The sequence below is a fragment of the Ailuropoda melanoleuca genome, chromosome 2 (genome assembly GCF_002007445.2).
Source record: "Ailuropoda melanoleuca isolate Jingjing chromosome 2, ASM200744v2, whole genome shotgun sequence".
Classification (NCBI taxonomy): Eukaryota; Metazoa; Chordata; class Mammalia; order Carnivora; family Ursidae; genus Ailuropoda; species Ailuropoda melanoleuca.
In genome coordinates this window covers 108,143,354-108,169,247 of record NC_048219.1, presented here as the reverse complement: position 1 = coordinate 108,169,247, position 25,894 = coordinate 108,143,354, and the positions used below count along the sequence as shown (strand labels likewise).

At 36.9% G+C, this 25,894-nt stretch overlaps 1 protein-coding gene across 11 annotated transcripts in view; it reads right to left on the bottom strand.

Annotated features, from left to right (window-relative positions):
* Positions 1 to 25,894, bottom strand: part of R3HDM1 (R3H domain containing 1) — a 190,024-nt gene that overhangs the window by 42,667 nt on the left and 121,463 nt on the right. For all 11 annotated transcript variants that reach the window (XM_034654485.1, XM_034654477.1, XM_034654476.1 and 8 more), the window contains 2 exons: positions 5,000 to 5,154; positions 1,742 to 1,893 (listed from right to left, as the gene is read on the bottom strand). In XM_034654485.1, the coding sequence (XP_034510376.1) occupies positions 1,742 to 1,893; positions 5,000 to 5,154 (307 nt within the window). The remainder of the gene's footprint in view (positions 1 to 1,741; positions 1,894 to 4,999; positions 5,155 to 25,894) is intronic.

Sequence of the window (25,894 nt, the reverse complement as noted above, 5' to 3'; positions counted from 1 at the left end):
TTATTTGACAGAGATAGAGACANGACAGAGATAGAGACAGCCAGCGAGAGAGGGAACACAAGCAGGGGGAGTGGGAGAGGAAGAAGCAGGCTCATAGCGGAGGAGCCTGATGTGGGTCGATCCCATAACGCCGGGATCACGCCCTGAGCCAAAGGCAGACGCTTAACCGCTGTGCCACCCAGGCGCCCCCACCCAAAGGTATTCTTAATTAATTCTGTATGACTTGTATTCCTACCTAATAACTAGCATAAAAGGTACCAGAACACAAGTCTGACAGGATACACATTCTTGCTTTACGTGCAACCCATTCCATTTCTCGCATTGGTAATCTGTAGTTGGAAGAGATCAATGCTAGTTTGTGACACAGTAACAAGTTCTACTGTCAAGTTACAGTTAGCTTATTTCAAATTTCTTTGACTCACTTAGGTCATAGCCCTAACCTGTGAATAATTCCCAAAACTCTTCCTCAAGGTTCAAGTTGGAGGGGAATCTCACTTCTAATTGCTGGGCTTCTAAGATATTCCTCCAGCCAAGCCTAGCTCACCAAATTTTTATTTTCTTGCAGAAGCAGGCCCAGGAACTAAACTTGCTCATTAGAATATAAAACTCCAAAGTTGCTTATGATTCACAACCAACTCACTGTCTGAAAAGCCTGGGTCTCTTCAATCTCTGACAGCCAAAGAGCCGGAAAGGGCAAGGAAGTATGTGAGTCCTGTAGGTGCATGTGTGTGTGCATGTCTGCTTGATAACAAATAAAACGAGAGCCAAGTTTCCATTCCCCCAAGTAGATTCAATGGAGCAAATCTATCAATCCCTTTCTCGCCCCTAATTATCATCCCCTGTAACCATAACCGGTGCCAACCTCTCATCAGCAATTAACATAGGTCCTCCTTCTTAAAAAGAGCACTGCAGTCCCTCTGGCAACCTTACAGGGATGTCATGAGATAAATGAAAGACTGTAATACTTTCTTTTCTTTCTTTCCTTTTTTTAAAAAGATTTTATTTGAGAGAGAGAGAGAGCACGCATAGAGGGAGAGTGAGAGGGAGAAGCAGACTTCTTGATGCAGGGCTCGATCCCAGGACCCCGGGATCAGGACCTGAGCCAAAGGCAGAAGCTTAACCCACTGAGCCACCCAGGCGCCTCTGTAATACTTTCTGAATAATGGACTAAAGTTACCCAAGTCAAAGGAAGATGACTCTTTGTATCACATTCGGCTTATCAGAGAGCCTCTGCTCTTCCAAGTTGAAGTAGCTAAAGAAGTAGCTTCATGACGTGCTTTTACATAGAGCTACTATCATTTCTTCTCCTATATGCCTCCTTCCTCTTACTGATGAAAAATGAGCTCCCTAGAGCCTGAAAAATTTCAGCAAGATATTCTGTTGCTGAGGTTATATAAAAGAAATACATTCTCCCCCACCTTCTACAAAAATCTTAAATATTAAATGCTCCAAATCCAGGGTTTATGACCAACTACTATTCCATCTGGCTAAGAGGAGAATCGCCTACTTTAAGGCACACGAGAGAAGGTGTGACTCTTCTTTAGGCTACATATGAAATGTCTGGCTTATTCTGATTTTGTTAGAAAAACTATGAGAAAAGGAGACTGTATCTTACTTTTTCTATTCTACATTAGATAATGATTTCAGGTCATGCTCCTTAGTCAATTTTAAATTTAGCAACAGACCATAATCCTGATAAACAATGAGCAGCTATAGGATTAGGTTTCTTAATCGTACTCACCTTAAATTATTTTGTTGGCCGGGTGGAATGACACTATAGTAAACTGGCATTCCTGTTGTGGGCATAGATCCTTGATTAGACTGATTAGGGAACATAACAGGCTGTTGATAAGTCTGATGGACAATTCCTTGAGAACTTTGAGGCAGTGAAACCTAAAATTTGAAAGACAATTTAAAGGGAAAAAGGTTCTTCAAAACCTTGCAAATGATAATGTCTCCAGACTCCATAAACTTTTCCAGTATCAACACTTAGGAATAAGCTAAACTGCCAATAGTCATGATAAGTTAGCCACAGTACTACCACTTTATTTCTGTTCTTTTCAGCCAGCTTTTGTTTTTGGCTAGCATTTATCAATTGAACAATAGGCTAGAGGCATTAGATTATAAAAATAAAATGTGACTTACATCCTTTTTTTTTTTTTTTTTAAAGATTTTATTTATTTATTTGACAGAGATAGAGACAGCCAGCGAGAGAGGGAACACAAGCAGGGGGAGGAAGAAGCAGGCTCATAGCAGAGGAGCCTGATGTGGGGCTCGATCCCACAACGCCGGGATCACACCCTGAGCCGAAGGCAGACGCTTAACCGCTATGCCACCCAGGCGCCCCGTGACTTACATCCTTAAGTAAAAGTTGTTTTAAAAAAGAAACAGTTTCCAAATAAGGATGATCGTTTGACGTGGAAAGAGTAAACAATACAGTACATCTCAGACAGAGCTAAATAAAACTCAGGTAGGACACCAGTGAGATACACTGGATCAGAAAGACTGCGAGTTTTGGAGCTTAAGATATCTAGATGTGGTATTGGCTTCCTTTAGCTTTCTACATGACATTAGGCAATGACTTAACTATTGTGAGGCTCAACAGCTCCTTATGTGAAAAAAAGAGATGCTACCTCCATCTCATGGGAGGCATTATCTCCACTGTAATCTCTACTTGCAGGACCTAGCACAGTAGACCTCTGATGAACAGTGGATCTTTCAGTTCTGTTTTCTGTATTATCTACATAGAACCCAAATGAACATATTGGATTTTTCAGGTCTCTGATTTCTAAAATAGAAACCACAGACACAGTGGACTCTACTGATGTTGTTGTTCTGTTGTAATGGGCTCTTAAGTTATAAATGTGCCACAACATTACAGGTGGATTATACCGATTTTGGTAAATAAGGCCAAAATAAAAGCTTCTGACGGTTATGATGGTGATGACGTTAGCAAGAGTAGTAGTAATAACAATAGTAATAGTGATGATAATGTAAATTAACATTACTAAGTTATTTATTTACCACCATAAATTAGGTTCTGTTGTAATAACTTTATGTGTGTTATAATATTAAGTCTTCCTAATAACCTTAAGAAGGTACTTTTATCACCCCTGTTTTATAGACTGGGAAATTGAGGTTAAGTAACTTGACCAAGATTGTATAGCCAGTAAAGAGGGAAATTAAGATCTGAAACTATGCCCTCTGGCTCCAGAGCTTCAGCTCTTCAACCATTTCATTATTCTCTATACCTGGCTTCCATGATTTAGAAGGTGATTAACTTCTAGTAAGTCATGTTTCTGAAATGCAAACTAGTCTTTTCAAAAGACACAGTAATCCCTTAATTACTTTCAATTTGGCTCAATTATTACAAAGAGGAAGCTACTGGTTTGATTTATCCAACTCTATACCATAATATATGTCAGTCTTTTTGCCTACTGAGGGAGTGTGGCATTCTAAGATTATTATTTCTGATTGTATCTAAGTTAATATATACTCACAGCAGATCCAGGGGAAACAACACAGTTCAATCTAGATGATATAAGCTATAGAAGAAATCTACAGCTAGTGGTAAAGAAAAATTGAAGTAGCAAAAGAGAGGGAACAGTATTTGAGACATACGGCCACCAAATAGTGTACTGAGGACAGATGATTTTTCTGACTTATTTTTTAGACAGCATTTTATCCCCGACTCAGGCTCTCCACCAGAGGTAGTAGGGATTATAAAAAGCAGGCTCTAAGTGCTCTACAGGGCCATCCTTCTCAGAGTCTTTTACCCAGTATGAGGGTTATATAAAATACCCTGAGAAATGATTTATAACTTATAAAAAAGCATGCTATAGATATTGTAATTAACCGCCTTAGCTCTGACACATTACCAGTATCTAGCTTTAAAGCAAAACTACACTAACAAGTCTGTAATTTAAAAATTGTATTATTTGTACTAGACTGTGAGCCCCTAGAGGTAAGGGGCACATCTTATTTCCACAGTGCGTGGACATCTAACAGATGCTCAATGTACTGGGTTAGGGAGCACAACCAAGGTCCTTGACAGGAGAGAGTACCTGGCCTGGTACTGATCCTCTCTAATGTCTAGCTGTGGAGAAGAAGGGAATGGGGCAGTGTCATGTACCTGGGCTCAAGCACAGAGGATAAGGAATACAAAGCATGAGGGCGGGAGAGAAAAGAAAGATGCAAGATCTAGTTTTATGATTAATCTTTTCTTTTTTCCTTATTTGCTTTTTATTGCCAAGAAGACAGACTTTTTTCTTTTTTTTCACTAGACATACTCTTAGCGCTCACTAGTCCTTGACAATTTCCTAGTTTACATTTAATTTCATTTTAAAATTTCTGGGATCACATGGGATATGCTAGCACCTTTACTCGTATTGTTCCCCATCCCCAGGATTTCTTCTAACCAATTTATGCCCACAATTTTCTTTTAAGTGCTAGTTAAAGGTTTTTATCTTTCCAAAGAACTTCTACACTTAAGTTTGGGACTGAGGTGGGGAAAAAGATCGGTTTCAACATGAAAACTTTATGTTCTTCTCTATTCTGTAAACACTGATTTATAGTCTGTACTCTACCTCATTCTTTTAGGTACCTACCTCTATCATTATTTTCCCTCTCATTCTACTCTTTCCTCATAAGAGACTTTCTAAGAAGCTGAAGAATAGAATAAGATACTTGCTTATTATATATTTGTATCATTGGAATCACAGACAATGCCAAACACAGTTTACCTGCCACTACCAATGTGGTTAACATCGGTAATTGTAGCTCACATATAATTTTTTATAAAAATTAAAGAAGTGAATGAATAAAGCAATACAATGAGGGTAAAACAAAGCTGCTATAACTAATAAAACTCTTCAGACTATAAAGTTGTGTATCATAAAAGCATTTTCCCTATATTAAAAAAGGGAGGAGATGAACTATGGCTATACATTTTATTTACTGAAAATCTCCTTCACCCAAGATGGCAATAGTGACAACATACCTGGTATGATGGCACTGAAGGATATGGGATGACTACTCCTTGGATCTGATTTCCAATGCTGTTGGGTTGGCCGCCAACTAGGCTCTGAGTCTGGGGTTGCTGAACTCCAACTAGTCCTTGATAGTTTTGCTGGTGGTTGGGTATAACTTGATAACCTGTAATGGCACAATGAGTTAAACCCTGCTTTGAATTTATTTTTCATCTAATAGAATGTTTTTGTGTTTTAAGCAAATACTTTTGTGTTTTGAAATGACAAAATTCTGTTAAAATAGCACATCTTAAAAACCCTTTATTATGAGAGCTAACATTTAAAGGGTTTCCTGTATAGGTAAATCCCAGCTATCTTTTTCCCCACTTAAAATACATTCAAATAAAATTTGTGTACAAAGATTTCCTTTATAGTTGAGGAAATTTATATGGTCACAGACTTGGTTTACAGACAATTACTTTTCAGTGTATATTATGATCTATTATGACAACTAGATTCTGAGGACCAGTACTGGCTACATAATTTCTGGTCCCGTGCAAGAGGAAAATGCAGGGCTGCTTGTTAAAAATTATTGAGAATTTTGAGTTGGTAATAGCAGAACATTAACCAAACACAAGGCCCTGTGTTACATCAGAGGGTGCATGCGCAGGAAGCTGGCCCTCCTGAAGACCAAAAGTAGGAAAGAGGAGAATCACTTCTATAGAATGGTTGTCACACTAAAACAGTAATCCTTATATCAGGAATGTGTTAAGGGCACAAGGAAAATGGAGTCAGTTAGCAAATTTATAGATTATTTCCTTATTGCATTATTTAGGTCACTTGACAGAAAGACAGATCATTAAAGAGATTAAGCAATTTGACTAAAGTCACAAATCAAACACCTAAGGGACAACTCTTCTCTAAACTAAACTAAAGGCATCATTAGTAACCTAACTAGTAAATTAAGAATACAAATTTATTTTATCAAGTGAATTCATCAGTTATTTAAGTAAGAATCCACAACGATAAGCTCTGAGTAGTGAATAAGAATTCTATTAAAAAAAAAAAAGAAAATAATTTATTTTGTTTCTTCACCCCAAGAAGATTCCTTTAGGTAAGCCAATGATCTCAAAACTTATGCAAATTATTAGAAGCTACTAGAAATCATTTTTTTCTTTTTAAAAAGAAACCAGATAAAAATAACTAACCATCCAGCATCAGGTATTTAAAAAGTTTCTACAAAGATGGCCCAAACTATAGTATTACCTATACAAACTTCCACAACTAAACGTCAGTGAAATGATTTCTCTGGTAATACCGTAAATATATTTCACTATCTTATAAATATCAGTTTTCATTTCTATCCTTATTAATCCCTAAAGCAACAGAAATGGCAAAGATCCCTTCTCAGGTATTTGACTACAGACAACAGCATCACTGTAGTTGCTCGAAGTCTCAATGACTCTGCTCAATGACTAAATAATTGAATAAAATTTAGCATCAACCTTCTCTAAAGATAGAAATACAAAGCATATTTGTTAACTAAACAGCATATTAACACCAACAAAATAAAAATCTAGTTACAGTGAACCATTGAACAGTGAAGTGTTTTGTAAAATTATGCTATTTCTATGGCAATAGTGCTTTATGGCCATGTTACAAATGACTTCTGAGTAATCTAACTTTGTACAAAAAATTTGTATTCTAATTTTAGTCAGTAACGAAGTGACTGATAATATGCTATTTTCTCAACTTTTCTGTGAATGAATTTTCTGTAATACTTAAACTTGTAGGCAGATAAAGGACAAGGGGAAGCTTATTTCTTGCCCTTTAGTCTAACAATTAACAGTTAACCCTCTTTTTAGTTTAGCAAATCATACTTCAAAATCATGCTCTAAATTCCAAACACCGTCAAAGCATACACTGATACATTTCCACTCCTAGAAACATAAAGGGAAGGAATGGAAATGGGATGTGAAGATACAACCTTTTCTTGTGTTGGAAACACTACCTCAGAACATACACACACAGAAACACAGACTGCAGTGTCAGAATCTGGGCTCAGCTCTGTACAGACTGGAAAAGTAACTTACAATGGTCCTGTGAGAATATACTCCACTACAATTGAAAAGAAAAATGTAGAAACCTCACAGAATTTACTGTAACATAACCTGACTTAAAATACTTTCATTTATATAGTCATATCTCCCCAAGGAATGTCAACTATTTCTCATACTATTTTTGTAGTTTATTCAAAATACTTTCAAAATTATAGGTTACCCTGAAATACAACTTTGAAAAAAGTGCCAATTTATGGGCAAATATGGCTTTAATTACTTTTATTTAAATTCACTAATTTTTGGAGAGTCACACTGGAGCCTCCCAGCCTAAAAACTGTCTCTTATGAAAAAAAAGTCTGACAGAGAAAACTTTCAATAAACGGTTACAGATTCCATGTCACAGGATACTACATTATGGAATTTGCATCAGTAAGTTTCCAATGGTATTTTAGATTCCCTAATGCAACCGAATCCCCATCAATATCCATGTCCCAGTGTATCTCCACACAAACATCATGCACATTTTCAAAAAGTGACAGCATAACACAAAATCTAAAACAGTTGACTCTAGCACCTCATCATTTGTAACAGAGGGCAGTATACTGGGAACCCAGGATGTGACTGGTGGGTGATATAAAAATGAATAAGGTCCCTATCTTTGAATTAGGTATGCTTAGTCCTGACACCATAATAGAATAGCAGTATAAACAGGACAGCAGTATATCAGCTTGGACTTAAAGGAAAAAAAAGTCAGAAAAAAGTATAAAATGAATAATACCTCTGGGGAAAAGTAGAAGCAGAAGAGTTGTGAGAACACGAAGTTCTCGATTTAAAAGATGTGGAAAATAGAATAATGACTAAATATTAGGACTTCTTTTAGAAGTAGCATAAACACACTGGGAGCATATTCTTAAACAATAGTGGAGCTACTAAAAACAAGAATGTCAAGCACTTTAAAAGAAAATATATTTCCTAAGCTCATATTAATCTTCTCATAATTTAGTTCATTGCCTTATTTCCAGATGTTTTAAAAGCTATAGGTAACCCTCCTAAGTAGCTCCTGCTGTGTCACATCCTGCAAGCAGCTTGGACAGGGATGGGAGGCACTCCAAAGTGACTCCTACCCTGGAAGAAGGGAAGATAACCGTACAAACTAGTTCCACTGCAGTCCCAGTAGATGGACTGGGGGCAGACATCTGATCTGAATGCCAGTCACATCCACCAACAGAAAGCTCTCAAGGGAAAGCACAGAAATAGAGCCCTGCAGTTTGGGATCACTGTAGCTGTGCCAGACAAAGTGGGGGCAGGCATCTGGTCTGAGACTGCTGACCTCACCTACCTACAAAAGCCTCTCAGGGGACCCTGCAGGTCATTGCTACTGCAGCCCCAGTGAAGTGGATGAGGGCAGGCATCTGGTCTGACTGCTGACACTGCCCAACTACAAACCACAGTGGCCCTAATCTTGGCCCTAAACAGCAAAAGGACTAAATCTTGCCCGCAGCATGCAAGGTGGCCATTGCAGCTAAGGGGACTGAAGGTAAACATGGCTCAGATACAACAGCAGAGCACACACAACCCACAGAGGAGACACCCTGAAGAACCTAGTTCAGGTCAACAGGAGACACTGTGCTACAGGGCACCTTTCTTCATAAGGCCGTTACCTTCAAGATCAGTAGACATAGCTGACCTTCCCAATACACAGAAACAAATACAGAGAGTTAGGCAAAATGAGGAGACAGGAATATGACCCAAATGAAAGAACAGGACAAAATAGCAAAAAAAGAGCTAAATGAGATTGAGATCAGCAATATGCCTGGATAAAGAATTCAAAGTAGGGGTGCCTGGGTGGCTCAGTCGTTGAGCATCTGCCTTCGGCTCAGGGCGTGATCCCGGGATCCTGGGATCGAGCCCCATGTCGGGCTCCTCCGCTGGGAGCCTGCTTCTTCCTCTCCCACTCCCCCTGCTTGTGTTCCCTCCCTCACTAGCTGTCTCTCTCTCTGTCAATAAATAAATAAAATCTTAAAAAAAAAAAAAGAATTCAAAGTAATGATACTCTGTAATGATACAAAGATACCAACTAGACTTGGGGAAAAAATGGACAAACTCAATGAGAACTTCAACAAAGAGAAAATTAAAAAAAAAAACAGAGATGAAGAATTCAATAACTGAAATGAAAAATATACTAGAAGGAATCAGCAGATTAGATGATGTAGAAAAACAGCAGTAATCTAGAAGGCCAGAGTAATGAAAATCAAAAAGAAAAAAAAATAATAAGTGAGAATAGGTTAAGGGAGCTCAGCAACATCATCAAGTATAATAACATTTGCATTATTGGGATCCTAGAAAGAAATAAGACAGAAAAGGATGCAGAAAATTTATTTGAAGAAATAACAGCTGAAAACTTTCTGAATCTGAGGAAAGAAACAGACATCCAAATCCAGAAGGCACAGAGGGCTCCCAACAAAATTGACCCAAGGAGGTCCACACCAAGATACTTAGTAATTAAAAGCAGTGATAATGAGAGAATTTTAAAAACAGCAACAGAAAAGAAAAGAAAACAGTTACTTAGGTGGGAAATTCCCAGAAGACAGTAAGCTCATTTTTCAGCAGAAACGCTGCAAACCAGAGTGATATGATATACATCAAAGTACGAAAGGAAAGAAATCACCAAGAAGAACACTTTGCCTGGCAAGATTATCATTCAGAATAGAAAGAGACAGAGAGTTTTCCAGGCAAACAAAAGTTAAAGGAATTCATCACCATTAATTAAACCAGGCTTACAAGAGAAGTTAATGGGAATTTTTTGAGTGGAAAGGAGGCCATAATCAGGAGTAACAACATTATGAAAGAATAAAATTTCATAGGTAAATACAAACACAATAGAAGTAGTAGATTAATCACTTAATCAATTAATTAAATTGATGTCAATGTAATATAGACTGCTATATGCATAAAATGTTATATATGAACCTAATGGTAACCAAAAATCAAAAACCTGCAGTAGATACACAAAATAAAGGTAAAGGAATCTAAGTATTTCACTGAAGAAAGCCAGCAAACCACAAGGGAAAAGAGCAAAAGAAGAAAGGAAAAGAAAACTACAAAAACAAACATAAAACAAGTAACCAGTAAATATATATCCATCAATACTCTGAGTGTAAACAGACTAAATGTACCAACCAAAAGACATACGGTGAATGAATGGATGAAAAACCAAGACCGTGGAATGCCTGGGTGGCTCAGTTGGTTAAGCGTCTGCCTTCGGCTCAGGTCACGACCCCAGGGTCCTGGTATCAAGTCCCACATAGGGCTCCTTGCTCAGCAGGGAGCCTGCTTCTCCCTCTACCTGTTGTTCTCCCTGCTTGTGTGCTCTCTCTCTCTGACAAATGAGTAAATAAAATCTTAAAAAAAGACCCATGTATATGATGTCTATAAGAGACTCACTTCAGACCTAAATAATCATGCAGATCAAAAGTTAAGGGATACAAAAACATTTACCATGCAAATGGAAGTGAAAAGAAAGTTGGGGTAGCAATACTTACATAGGACAAAATAGTCTTTAAAACAAAGACTGTAACAAGAGACAAAGAAGGATACTACATAATGCTAAAGGGAACAATCCAACAAGAGTATATAACAATTGTAAATATTTATGTACCCAACATGGGAATACCTAAATACATAAAGTACCTAATATACCTAAATACCTAAATACATAAAGTATTAAGAACATTAAGAGACATCAAAGAACATTGGGGTGCATATGGCCCTTCTCTTCACTATGTCTGTATCTTTGGGGTAAATACCCAGTAGTGCAATTGCTGGGACATAGGGTAGCTCTATTTTTTAACTTTTTGAGGGACCTCCACACTGTTTTCCAAAGTGGCTGTACCTACTTGCATTCCCACCAACAGTGTAAGAGGGTTCCCCTTTCTCCACATGCAGCATTGTTCACAACAGCCAAACCGTGGAAGGAGCCGAGATGCCCTTCAACAGACAAATGGATAAAGAAGATGTGGTCCATGTATACAATGGAATATTACTCAGCCATCAGAAAGAATGATTACCCAACATTTGCATCAACATGGACCGGAGGAGATTATGCTAAGTGAAATAAATCAAGCAGAGAAAGACAATTATCATATGGTTCCACTCATTTGTGGAACATAAGGAATAGCAGAGAGATCCGTAGGAAAAGGAAGGGAAAAATGAAGGGGGTGCAAACAGAAGGGGAAATGAACCACGAAAGACTATGGACTCCGGGAAACAAACTGAGGGTTTTAGAGGGAAGGGGGGTGGGAAGATGGGGTACTCCGGTGATGGGTATTAAGGAGGGCACATATTGCATGGAGCAGTAGGTGTTATACACAAACAATGAATAATGGAACACTACGTGAAAAACTAATGATGTACTGTATGGTGATTAACATAAAAAAAAGATATCAAAGAAGAAATTGATAATAATACAATAGTAGGGGACTGTAACACTCCATTTATATCAATGGCTAGATCATCCAGACAGAAAACAAGGAAGCAGTGGCGCTGAATGACACATTGGATCAGACGGACCTATCAGATATATTCAGAACATTCTATCAAAAAACAGTTTAACATCCATTTAAGTGCACATGAAACAGTCTCCAGAACATATCACTTGTTATGCCACAAAACAAATTTCAGTAAATTGAAAAAAACTGAAAACATATCATGCATCTTTTCTGACTACAATGGTATGAAACCAGAAACCAATCACAAGAAAAAAATCTGAAAAGAACACGAATACATGGAGGCTAAATACCATGCTACTAAACAATGGATGGCTCAACCAAGAAATCAAAGAGGAAATCAAAAAATACATGGAGACAAATGAAAATGAAAACACAACGGACCAAGATCCTTGGGATGCAGCAAAAGTTGTTCTAACAGCCAAGTTTACAGCAATACAGGCCTACTTCAAGAAGCAAGAAACATTTCAAATAAAAAACCTAATCTTAGATCTAAAGGAGCTAGGAAAAGAAGAACAAACAAAGCCCAAACCCAGTAGAAGGAAGGAAATAATAAAGATTAGAGCAGAAATAAATGAAAGACAGACTGAAACACAACAGATCAATGAAACCAGGAGCGGATTCTCTGAACAGATAAACCATTACCCAGATTCATAAAGCACGAGAGAGAGACAGAGACAGAGAGAGAGAAAGTACTTAAATCAGAAATGAAGGAGGAGAAATAACTGACAGGCACAGAAATACAAAGGATTACAAAAGAATATTATAAAAAATTATATGCCACAAATTGGACAATCTGGAAAGAATGGATACATTCCTAGAAACACATAATCTTCTAAAATGAAATTTGGAAGAAATAGAAAATTTGAACCTCTCCACTACTAGCAATGAAATTGAATCAGTAATCAAAACATAAGTCCAGGACCAGATGGCTTCACAGGAGATTTCTATCAAACATTTATTATTTATTTTAAAAGATTTTATTTGAGAGAGAGAGAGAGCAAGAAAGTGTGAGAGAGAGAGATCGCAAGGAGGAGGGAGGGGTAAAGGAGAAGACTCTGCTGAGCAGGGAGCCCGATGTAGGACTCAATCCCAGAACACTGGGATCATGACCTCAGCTGAAAGCAGAAGCTTAACCGACTGATCCACCTGGGCTCCCTCTATTGAACATTTAAAGAGAAGTTAGTACCTATTCTTCTCAAACTATTCCAAAAAAAAGAAGAGGAAGGAAAGCTTCTAAGTTCATTGTGTGAGGCCAGAACTACTCTGGTACCAAAACCAGATACACTACAAACAAAGAAAACTACTAGCCAATATCTCTGATGAACACAGATGCATAAATTTTCAACAAAATATTAGCAAACCGTATCCAATAATACATTAAAAAAAATCATTCGCCAGTGTAGACTGAAATTTATCACAGGGATACAAGGGTGGTTCAATATTTGCGAGTCAATCAACAGGATAAATCACATTAATAGACAGAAAGATAAAGGATAAAAACCACATCATCATCTCAGTAGAAGCAGACAAAGTATTTGATCAAGGACAATATCCATTCATGACAAAAACCCTCAACAAAGTAGGTTTAGAGGGAACATACATACATAATAAGGCCTATATATGAAAAACCCACAGCTAACATCATAGTCAGTGGTGAAAAAGAGAGCTTTTCCTCTAAGATCAGGAACAAGACAAGGATGTCTACTCTCACTACTCTTCTTCACAAAGTAATGGAAGCCCTAGCCCCAGCAATCAGACAAGAAATAAAAGGCGTACAAATTGGAAAGGATGAAGTAAAACTTTCACTACTGGAGATGACATAATATTATATATACAGAAAAAACTGAAAATCCCACCAAAAAACTACTAGAACCGATAAATGAGTTTAGTAAGGATAGAGAATACAAGATTAATATACAGAAATCTGTCGCATTACTACACACTAATAATGAAGTAGCAGAAAGAGAAATTAAGAAAACAATCTCACGTATATTTGCATCAAGAATAAAATACCTAGGAGTAAACTTTTTTTTTTAAAAGATTTTATTTATTTATTCGACAGAGATAGAGACAGCCAGCAAGAGAGGGAACACAAGCAGGGGGAGTGGGAGAGGAAGAAGCAGGCTCATAGTGGAGGAGCCTGATGTGGGGCTCGATCCCCATAACGCCGGGATCATGCCCTGAGCCGAAGGCAGACGCTTAACCGCTGTGCCACCCAGGCGCCCCCCTAGGAGTAAACTTAATCAAGAAGGTCAAAGACTTGTAGTGTGAAACTACCAAACATTGATAAAAGAAATCAAAGATGACACAAACAAATGGAAATATATTCCATGCTCATAGATTAGAAAAATCAAGATTGTTAAAACGTCCATACTACCTAAAACAACCCATATATTTAACGCAATCCTCATCAAGATACAAGTATAATTTTTTACAGAACTAGAACAAATAATCCGAAAATTTGTATGGAACCAGAGAAGACCCTGAATAGCCAAAACAATCTTGAAAAAGAGCAAAGTTGGAGGTATCACATTCCTAGATTTCAAAGTATAGTATAAAGGGGTAGAAATCAAAATAGTATGGTACTGGCACACAAACAGACACATGGATCAAAAGAATAGAATAGAGAGCCTAGAAATAAATCATATTTATATGGTCAATTAATGTATGACAAAGGAGACAAGAAAATACAATGGGAAAAAGTCTCTTCAACAGTCCTGGGAAAACCGGGCAACTACATGCAAAGGAATGAAACAGGACCATATACAAAATTCTTACACCACATACAAAAATAAACTCAAAATGAGTGTGAGACCCGAAACCATAAAAATCCTAGAAAAAAACATGCAGTAATTTCTTTCTTAAGAGTTACTCATTTTTAAAAAGTAATTTCTATGAACAACATGGGGCCCGAATTCACGACCCTGAGATCAAGAGTCACATGTTCTACTGACTAAGCCAGCCAGGCACCCACTAGGCAGTAACTTCTTCTTTGACATTGGCCTTAGAAACATTTCTCTAGATAGGTCTCCTTGGGAAAGGGAAATAGCGAAATTAAACGACTGGGACCATACCAAACTAAAAAGCTTCTAGAAGCACAACAAAGGAACAAAAAACAAAACAAATCAACAAAACAAAAAGGTAACCTACTGAATGGGAAAAGATATTTGCAAATGATATGTGCAGTAAGGGGTTAATACCCAAAATACACAAAAACTTACACAAGTCAACAACAAAATCCTCAAATAATCCAATTAAAAATGGCAGAGGACATGAACAGACATTTCTCTAAAGAAGACATACAGATGTCCAACAGACACATGAAAAGATGCTGAACATCGGTCATCATTAGGGAAATGCAAATCAAAACCACAATGAGGTATCACCTTACACCTGTCAGAATAGCTAAAATGAAAAAACACAGGAAATAACAAGGGTTGGCGAGAATGTAGAGAAAAAGGAACCCTTGTGCACTGTTGCGAGGAATGTTAACCAGTGCAGCCATTGTGGGAAACAGTATGTAGGTGCTTCAAAAAATTAACACAATTACCATATGATCCAGTAATTCTGCTGGGTATTTATCCGAAGAAAATGAAAACAATAATTCAAAAAGATATATGCACCCCTATGTTTATTGCAGCATTACTTACAATAGCCAAGACATGGAGGAAACCCTAATGTCTATCGATAGTTGAATGGATAAAGATGTGGTATAATATATGTACACCATGAAAATAATGAAATCTGCTATTTGCTACAACATGGCTATACCTAGAGAGTACAATGTTAAGTGAAATAAGTCAGTAGAGAAAGACGGATACCATATATTTTCACTCATACGTGGAATTTGGAAAACAAAACAAAGGAACAAATGGAAAGAAAGATTGAAACAAAAAACGAGGCTCTTAAATAAAAAGAATAAAGTTTACGAAAGGGGAGGTGGTTGGCAGGATGGGTAAAATAGGTGAAGGGGATTAGGAGTACAGGTATCTTGATGAACACTGAGTAATGTACAGAATTGCTGAATGATTATATTGTACACTTGAAACTAATGACACTGTATGCTAATTATACTTAAAGAAACCCTACTGTACAGCTAATATAAAATTCATCTCTTTAATTGTTCTCTCATGGTGTATGCCTTAAAAAAAAAAAAAAGAAATGGTGTGCCTTTTTAAAAGTAAGGTTAGAAACTTAACATCCCCCTTTCCCCACCCCCATTAAAAACAAAGAAACTCATATCAGCTATTGCAGAGCTAAGCCAGTAAGTGGGCACTCAATATTTATACTCACTGAATAGATAACAGAGAAAAACATATTCTTAACAGAACAGAATCAAAATAACATATGCTTCTACATGAAACCAGAAGCTTACTATGCATGCTGACAGGCAGACCAAGAATGGCGTTTTTCACTCTCCACATTCAGCAAATGGCTCTGTAAGCAAAAGCTGAACTTAAGTTTTAAGGTAACATGTTTAAAATAGGGTTAAACACATTAAATTGCCATTTCATTAAAATGAAACTTGACCACATGATTACAAATCACCTCAGTGAATTCACGAATTCTTGGGTCACTCATAAATCCTCTCCTTAGAAACTGCACTGCAGCTGAAATGCAGATTTCATGTCATTAATCTCAAAGTGTTTACTCGATAAGGAAGAACACAAAACTGTTTTAGTTTACATTTAATATATAAAGTTTGAAATGAAGGTTTTATTTCAGTATTTCTGAATAAGTCTGGACATTTAAAACACCTCTTAAAAAAGCCTTATGTGATTATACTATACATTTTCATGGTAGAACATTTGGAAAATACGAAAAAGGAAAAAGCCACTATGGAAAAAATCATTTTTGTAAAACAATTATTCATAGATAATCACCATTTACATGTGTATATATAGGTAGCCTTATTTCTATGCACAGATATCAATATAAATATTCACTTGCATTATTTATAGAAACGGCACACATACTATTTTAAAACCTTTTCCATAGCTATGGATAAGATCAACAGAAATTTTTAAAAACGATGGGAAGTCAACCAGAGAAAGACAATTATCATATGATCTCACTCATATGTGGAATTTAAGAAACAAAACAGAGGATCATAGGGGAAGGGAGGAAAAATAAAACAAGATGAAACCAGAGAGGGAGACAAACCATAAGAGACTCTTAATCATAGGAAACAAGCTGAGAGTTGCTGGAGGGGATGGGGTTGGGGGATGGGGTAAGTGGGTGATGGACATTAAGGAGGGCACATGATGTAATGAGTACTGGGTGTTATGTAAGCCTGATGAATCACTGAACTCTACCTCTGAAACTAATAATACACTATATGTTAACTGAATTCAAAGAAAAACAAAAACAAAACAAAAAGATGGGAAGGAACTAATTTAAGTAAATTTTCTTAGAACATATTTAGACCTCAAGTTAACAATCCAAGGATGAGAAAAGAAGTCAACTAATGTGAACTCTGTTGTACTTTAAGGAAAGGCACGCGTTAAGAAGCTAACAAGACAAAAAGACTAAATATTTTAGAACAAACTATGTCAGTTTCCTATGGCCACTCTGGAATTCAGACCAGACACAAATTTAGCCCAAAATTCCTAGGACTTTTCATTTAGAATTCTACATAATGTTCATTTTTTTTTTTTTAAGATTTTTATTTTATTTATGTGACAGAGAGACAGCCAGCGAGAGAGGGAACACAGCAGGGGGAGTGGGAGAGGAAGAAGCAGGCTCCCAGCGGAGGGGCCCAATGTGGGACTCAATCCCATAATGCCGGGATCACGCCCTGAGCCGAAGGCAGACGCCCAACGACTGCGCTACCCAGGCGCCCCTAATGTTCATTTTTTTGATGGTACCACAAAGTAACATTAGTAACTAACATTTACATGACATTAATAGGTTTTGGGCACTGTTCTAAGCACTTTATTTATGAAGTGAGATGAAGAAACAAAAGCACAGAGAGGTTCACACCTTGCCCAAGGTTACCTCCTGGTAAGTTTGTAACTGGGATATGCACTTGGTGTCTGATTCTAAAATTTACATTTCTCAGGGACAAATGTTGAAGTAGAAAGATATTAGAGTAATACTGCTCAAACAAGTGGAACACTATAGACTTGGTCTCCTTCCATTTTTTGAGTATTTTGGTTAGCAAAAACTTTAACTGTAGCTTAAGATACTTAAATCTCAAGATAAATTCAATTATAGGAAAAAAATTACTGGAAATAGTCAACCAACCAGGGAACTTTTTTCATTTGAATTGAAGGTTTGTAGGTATAAATGTAGTTATCCAAAATCCAAAATAGGAATCAGAGTGAAAAGTTGGCTAACAATTAGTACAGATGGTAGTTACATGAACTTGGGGCTAAAAAAAAAGACCATATATCAAAGAATTTAAACGATCAGCCCATATGTCCTTTCCTTGGGAGGGACTCTCCTTTACTTGTTTTGCCCATTTCTCTCAAGACGTGAGGTTTGTGACCTCCTGTATTTCAAGGTTACACTTGCTTGCCTAATTATAATTAGATCTCACATGTATATGAAACAGTTGGGAAGAGGAAAAGGAGGCTCAAATGGTGACATGTTTCAGGTTCATGTCCCTTGATCTGTGTCTCTCAACCTAAGTATTTTCATGCCAATCTTCAATGTTTCTTGTTGGGGTTTAGCTTTGCTCTTTTGCTTCAAAGGCTGACTTTGCTCAAAATGTATAACTCTGTTGCTATATCCCAGATGAATCCACACAAGATTTAACAAAATTTTCATAATCTGGCTCTCTTCTCTGCAAAGTTGACTTGCTTTGCCAAGAAATCAGACTTTACCCGGTGGGGCAAAGCTAGCTTTAATCTGGATGCCTGTGTACAAAGGGCCACGTTCTGTATCATGGGTTAAGTCTTAAGTCCTTGTGAAGCAATGATTCTTCTCTATACACTGAGTAGCTTTACATTCAGGTTTATATTGAGGCATGAAAACTCACCAGGTATGAACCACACTGGGCAGGGCCTAATGACTCTTTTCTAAGCCTGTCATGGCTGAAAAAAGTATTTAACATTTGATACTCTGTAAGACTAGCACCCCAGGAGGGAAATTCTACTGGTAATTTGGACAGGTACCTGAACGTTTTTCTAGAAGTTACAATGAGATGTTTGACCACTCATTCCAATAATGACAACAAAAAACCCACAACCTAATAACTAGTTGAAAAGTATATAATTTTTTTTTATTAAAGATTTTATTTGTCAGAGAGAGAGAGAGCGAGCACAAGCAGGGGAAGTGGCAGGCAGAGGGAGAAGGAGACTCCCTGCTGAGCAGGGACCCTGATGCAGAACTCGATCCCAGGACTCTGGGATCATGACCTGAGCCGAAGGCAGATGCTTAACTGACTGAGCCACTCAGGAGCCCCCAAAGTATATAATTTTGGAGTATATTCTCTAAAGAGCAGGATATTAAAAGCTGAAGAAAGACTGGGGCGCCTGGCTGGCTCAGTCAGAAGAATGTGTGACTCTTGATCTCAGGGTCATGAGTTCAAGCCCCATGCTGGGTGTAAAGATTACTTAAATACAAATTTTTAAAAAGCTGAAAAAAAGATTAAATCAACTTTTTTGGGTGACGTAAGACCATGGGAACTATGCTGGTTAAAGTTACTATACCCACAAGGAAAACTAGAAATATTCAGTTGGAAAGCACTAAAAACAGAAAAATCCACCACATCATTCTAATCAAATTAAAGATAACCTTACCATTGTCTATGCAAGACAAAGTCATTAATAATTTATTAGCAACATAATATAAAGGATTGTCTAATCACAAGTATGCCTCACTTTATGCACACTTTGTAAATAAAATTTACATTTAAAAGAACTATTCAAGTTGCTCACAAATTCCTCTGAACCTGTGAACAAAGGAATCTCAGGCTGCTGAGCATCAACTGTTACAGAGTGGCACTTAGTAGGGAAGTGGCAATGTGGTTCAAGTTCATTATCTAATTATACAGTCTAAAAGGCAGGGAAGGGACATAGTTCTGATAGTTTAGATGGTATAGTTTGAAGACTGCCAAGTCTGAGAAAAAAAACAACAACAACACAGTGATCTAGAAAAGAGGCAAAAAGCTGAAGACTGGGAAAGACGAAGTAGATTCCTAGAGAATGAAAAGTACCATTAGGTTGCCGGAGCGGAGGTGGGCAGGGGGATGGGTTAAACAGGTGATGGGTAGAGGCACCTGGCTAGCTCAGTCAGAGGGCATGTAACTCTTGATCTCAGGGTTGTGAGTTCAAGCCCCATGCTGGGTGTAGAGATGACTTAAACAAACTTAAAAAAAAAAATAGGTGATGGGTATTAAGGAGGGCACTTGTGGTGGTGGTGAGCACCAGGTGTTGTATGTAAGTGATGAATCACTAAATTCTACTCCTGAAGCTAATACTGCACTCTATGTTAACTAGCTGGAATTTAAATAAAAACTTGGAATAAGAAGAAGAAAAAAAAGTCTAAGAGAAGAGTATTTCCAGCATTCTAACACACAATATATATCATCAGCATGGTTACACCTAAATTATTCTTTCTTTAATAATAAGTGTTTCAGTATATCAGAAATTGAAAAAAATGAAAACAAAAACAAATCCTTCCTGCGATCTATCTAGGTTTAACCTGGAAGTCAGAGGAAAATAGGATCTGCAGCACCTGTAGAAATTTGTGTCAATATTGTGGGAAAACATATATTTTGTAAAGTAAGCAATGCCAATATTAAGTGATACCAAACAGAATAAACATCCAGACCTCAACACAGGTGTTATTTAATGCTGTCAGTCTGCTTTGTTAAAGGACTGCACTGCTGCAATATTACCCCATTTCTTCCAGCACTTTCAGAGGAAAGCACAATCAATTCTGCAAGCAAAGAGAACTAGGACAATATAAATTGATGGCTAGGCACTTCCCTGGAGGGCTCCAAAGAATATTCTATTTTTAACTCTCTTTCACTTCAACAGAGAAGAGAGCAAGAAGGAAACACAGTGCTCAGCAGAAAAGTATTGCACAGGCTTTAACAGGCTAGTTTTACTTTATGCAGGTGACCTGAACAGCATTTGTGTTAAAGGAAAGCATATCTTAGTAACACGGATTAGACATAATGAGAAAGATAATAAAAAGAACCAAAGGACTGCTTCGTCAGAACAGCCCTAAATTTAAGGGGATTTCATTTAAGTTTTTCAAGACTAAACTTGTACAGCAGAAGCAGTGTAAGGGTAGATTTGTTTTTTTTTGATAGGTCATTTTTGCCAACTCTGTTTATCTGTAACCAGGTATCTACAACACAATTTAGATGAACTGTTTCCAAATCATTAAAACCTCAAGTTTGTAATCCTGGTGCATGCCTGCAGCACGTTTTTAGTGAGCAGGCAAGTTCAACTAAGGAGAGCCTCTTAGGTGAACTGAGAAGACACAAACACCAGCCCACCTTCACTATTCTTTCTCCTGTATCACCTTCTCCTGTATTTCTGTGCCTGAAATAAACATAGACACAAACACAAAAAAACAAATCTAATAAAAACAGCCACGTAGAGGTTATAGCTCATGGCTATTTAAATGATGACCCTATGGAAGAGTCTGTACAGCTCAAGGAAATCTGTGGGTACTTACCAGATACTTTTGGCTCCAGGTTTCAGTGGCGGCAGGTTAATGGAGAAGGGAAAAGGGAAATAGGTGGATTTGTAGGTATTACACAATGTCTGAATCTGTGCTGGTCACACAATACTCAGAAAAGCTCAGAGAATCAATGAAAAAGCAAGGATAACCAGGGCCATCATGAAGTAACGTCATTACAAAATTCCTATTACTTGAAGTCAAAAGATGCCAGTAAAGAAACTAACCTCGTACTGAAGTCCCTATTTAACACAGCCAAGTCCCCTGCTAATATCATCTCTCTGGTGCTTTCCAATATGTCCATTTCTTCCTTGCTCACCCTTTACAACCAAGTTAGTTTTAAATTTGTGTTCTGCAATGCTGCCAATATTCTCCACATGTTACAGACTGTTTATCCTAAAATGGTCCTTCTATGGTGTGGTTCACCGGGAACCTACTACAGTGTGCTGGTAATGAAGCTTAATTGGAACCACATAGTTCTGAGTTCCTTGAAAAGCTAATACTGATGATATAATGCATTGATATTCTCTGAATTTATCAGCTGGATGCAAAATTAAAATGACATTTCATTTTACAGAGTCATTTTGCTTCCCACATGCATACAATATCACAGTTTGAAGAAAAAAAAAATTGAATTATATCCCTGGTCAGAGCCCAAGTAGTTTCAGATGCTTTTAGGTGTCTTAGTTCCATTAGATGGCATGCATTAATGCACACTAATATTCTTTAAAAGTTATGTAGCAACAGAGAAAGATGTACTCGATTTTTGCTAATGAGTCTGGCATGCTTAAGACATTAGACTTTTAAGAAAAGCTATAAACCAAACTGAATCTGCCATTCAAATCTACTTTGGAAAAGAAATTAAAGCAATAGCTTTCACAAATTTTTAAAAGGTAAATTATATTAAGACAAGGTTGTCATTTAAATTCAAATCCCTATTTCTGAGTATGATGCATGATTAAAAGGCATAATAACGGAAAATATAAGCAAATATTAATACCTTAATACAGCACTAAAAAAAAAAAAAAGAAAAAGAAAAAAAGCAGTGGAAACCTGAGTAAAAAGAAGCCAGGAAGCAGCTGAAAAAGAGACCGGTTCACTGTGAGAAATGTAAACCTCTCAGACAGTGCTACGGCCCCGAATCCAACAGCTCAGGAACAAGGCCAATTATTGCAAAATATTAAACATATATGGTAAAGCTGCAAACCTTTCAAAAAAGAGTCATAAGAATGAAAGCAGCTACACAGAAAACAGCCAGGGCCTCATAAATCCAAAATCTTTGCTGTAACTACTATGTGCAGAATGGTTTCTTTATATCAAGCTCCTTACATGTAGTATACTTTATAGTATTCAAGCTGTAAACTTTATGATAAAGGGTTAAGATAATAAATCCTTATTATTGCAAATGGCAAATAACCATATCTTCTGAAATAGTTGTTTGTGTGACTCTAGTTATTGACAGTAAGTCATTAAGCTATTGCAAACCATTTTCTAATATTCTACCTTTCTGAACTAAAAAGGACTCACGTAAGCTAGAAACATAGAATCATGGAATTTTAAGAGTACACAGAGGCTTCAATAGACAATACAGTAAACCTCCCTTACACTTTACAAGTTAGTAAATCGAAACCCAGAAGCTTTAAGTGATAGCTCTAATACCAGTTAAAATGAATAAGGGCTGTCAGGATTTTACTCCTATTTAATTTTCTTTCACACTATACACTCCATTGTCTGAAAGCCTCATGTAGCCAGAATTTTTTCTGCTTCTGTTGACTGGGGTTGACTTAACCTTGTTTTGAATGACCACGACAGTTTCACATTCATAACAAAAGATATGTATGTTCATTCCTCAGCAATAGTGTTAGCACTGTTTTCAAGTCAATTCCCATAACTGTCAAGGGGATCAATAACTATTGTGGACCTCTGGCACGCATGTGGGATAGAAGACCAAAGCATTTTATCCTTGAGATATCTCCCCAACCTTCTTCCTGCCCCCTAAAGGGAAAATAACAGAAAATCTTTTATTTCTCTTGCCATTTCCCCTGGTTTAAGATTACTTAATTCAAGAGGTAACCGCCCCCCAAACCAAAAACCTAAAAAACAAAACAAAACAAAAAAACCAACAAACACCACTTAATTCAATTGGATTTGTTAAGGTAGGGGACAATTTCTTTAAATTCATATATAAACATTTAAAAATTATTCGTGCCCCAGTGAAGAAGAGCTGTTCCAAACCTATTGTTTTCATTATTTGGTTGAACAATTAGTTTTACCCTTTTATGTAATAAAATAAAATAATATGCTTCTTCACTAAATGTTGTTTGACAAGAAACAAAAATGTAAGAGACATTAACAAATTATTTCTAATTTTAATCAGACTGGGGTTGTGGAATGTATGTAGGGAAATATAAGGAAAAGAATAAAAAATTAAATCCAGAAAGTATGATGTGTACATATAAAAATATAAATTATGTAGACAGAAATTGCTATAAATTTGTTAAAATCAGAAAAAACTGCCTTGTCCATTTCCCACTGCATTTTACTTTTCTATTAGGATACACACAAACATAAATGCACACTTTTCTACATGCTTTAACATAAAAAATAACCATTAGCTAACTACAAATTCTTAGATTATAACTTTTTTAGTAGTTGAAATCCTACTAACTCCATTAAAAGGTTTGTTAAAATTACCAACACAAAAACTTGCCACTGGCACTACTGAACTTTTCTTTAAAGAGGAATTTGCTATTGTACTTATTAACAAAACATAATTTCTTTCCCTCTCAGATAAGGATCTTGTGAGGATTTATTTCTCTTTTTTTTCTTCATACTGAATGATATTCAACTAACTTAAGCCTGTAAACCGAGAGGACAGTACATAAAATAAGTGGAAGGACAAATTCTATAAAACATGTTACATTATGATGATTTTAAGAGTCAAATACAATGTCAAAAACTATTCGGACATACAATGTTTTTTCTGTGCCTGTGCTTTACAGATGCAATCTAACTTACTTTTGTTTCCTTCCTTCTCACCATAATTAGCGTTAGGGAAAAATCCACGATTACAGTATCACCTACTCTCTGTAACACAGATATTTTGGCCTTCATTTGGGAGGAGTGGCATGTTCAGTTGTTTTCCATTAAGTGGGAATATTTTTGCTGAGATGCATTTGTAAAAGCACACTGGTCCGACCTGTGATTGAAAGTTTTAATTCTGTAGGCAGTTTGACAATGCGGAGGAATAAAAATTTAGCGATGGAAAAGAATGAAACTAATAAGCTCACATAAATACAGAGCAAAGGACCTCTGCTTGCCTCATTAATAAGCAGTACTAATAAACCAAGTTAATTAGTCACACAGGAGATATTTGAATGGGGAGAGTGAAAGAAAACTTTTTTGTTACCATGACATTAACTGTACCCTGTATTATAATTTTGAAAAAAAAAATCAAGATGAAAACAATATGAAAAGTCAGTCACTGTGGCCCAGGAAAACTCAGAAAATAATTTCTATGAGAATAAAACGTGTTTGAAGCTAATGAACGGTGTCACAATGAATGTTCCCTTATAAAGAACAACTTTTGATGACTTTCAAAATTTTATATTATTTGAAGCAGACTGTATTATCAAACTTCAGGAAAACTTGAACTAAAGGGAGTCATAATTAAGACAGAAGACAAAATCTAAGTTGGCTAAAGTGAACAAATGTTTGTACTCAATATCCTTTGGAAGAACATCTGTCACACTTACAATACAGGGCTAGTAACACGAAAAAGACCTTATACTAAGTATAAGATGACTCCTAGGAACAATGGATTAAGAACCTGAAAGCTCCCCTCCAGGCGTGATAAATAAGAATCCTCTCTGGTTAAGGAAGTTGGTGAGTCACAGCGATCACTGAAGACTGCACAAGTGGGGAGAAGCGAGAATACTTCTCATCAGATTGCCCTGTAGAGACGTCTTTCTCCTAAAACCACGGCTCGCCTTATGACTTGCACATAATATCAAGAGGCAAGAAACTGCCTGAGTGGAGCGTTATGTGGTCTCAGTGAGTCAAGCTGATATAGTGTGAGAGCCTCCAACAGTGACAACCAGCTAAAAAGGCTTCAAAGATACCAATAAACATTCCACTTCAACCGCTAGAGTTATGAAAGGCTGAAAAGTACCTTATTACACATCTAGGGCAGAAGTACAAATCTAGGTGGGGTACAGAAAGAAAGGAATTCACTCAAGATAGTTTTTTACACTGAGGTCACAGTAGTTTTCACTGAAAGCTTAAAGAAAATTTAAGAGGGGCAAAAGGAAAAGAATCTTTTGAGTTTTAATATATGTGATATGCCTAGTATTAGACTGCATTTGGTTTAAAAAATACCTTTCACTATACAACCAGTAAACTGAAAAACAAAACACAAAAAAGATATTTAAGAACATCATTCCTTTTGAAAGCTTACTGAGACCAAGACATCAAAATATCTTCACCAGGCCAGATTCTCAAAGTTGGGTTACTTGGGTCCTTGCTTCTAGGTCAGCTGTTCAGGAGACCTCTCAGCTTGCCTCGTCTCTTTTTTGTTGTTAACAGAGGTGGATTATCAGGCCCCCAAAGAGGTTTTACTACAAAGGCAGGGAGTAACAGGAAGCTGCTCACTACTCTGATTGGCCTGGTATAGTCTTCTCGTTATGGCTCTGAACACTTTAGCATATAAACCTGGCAGAGT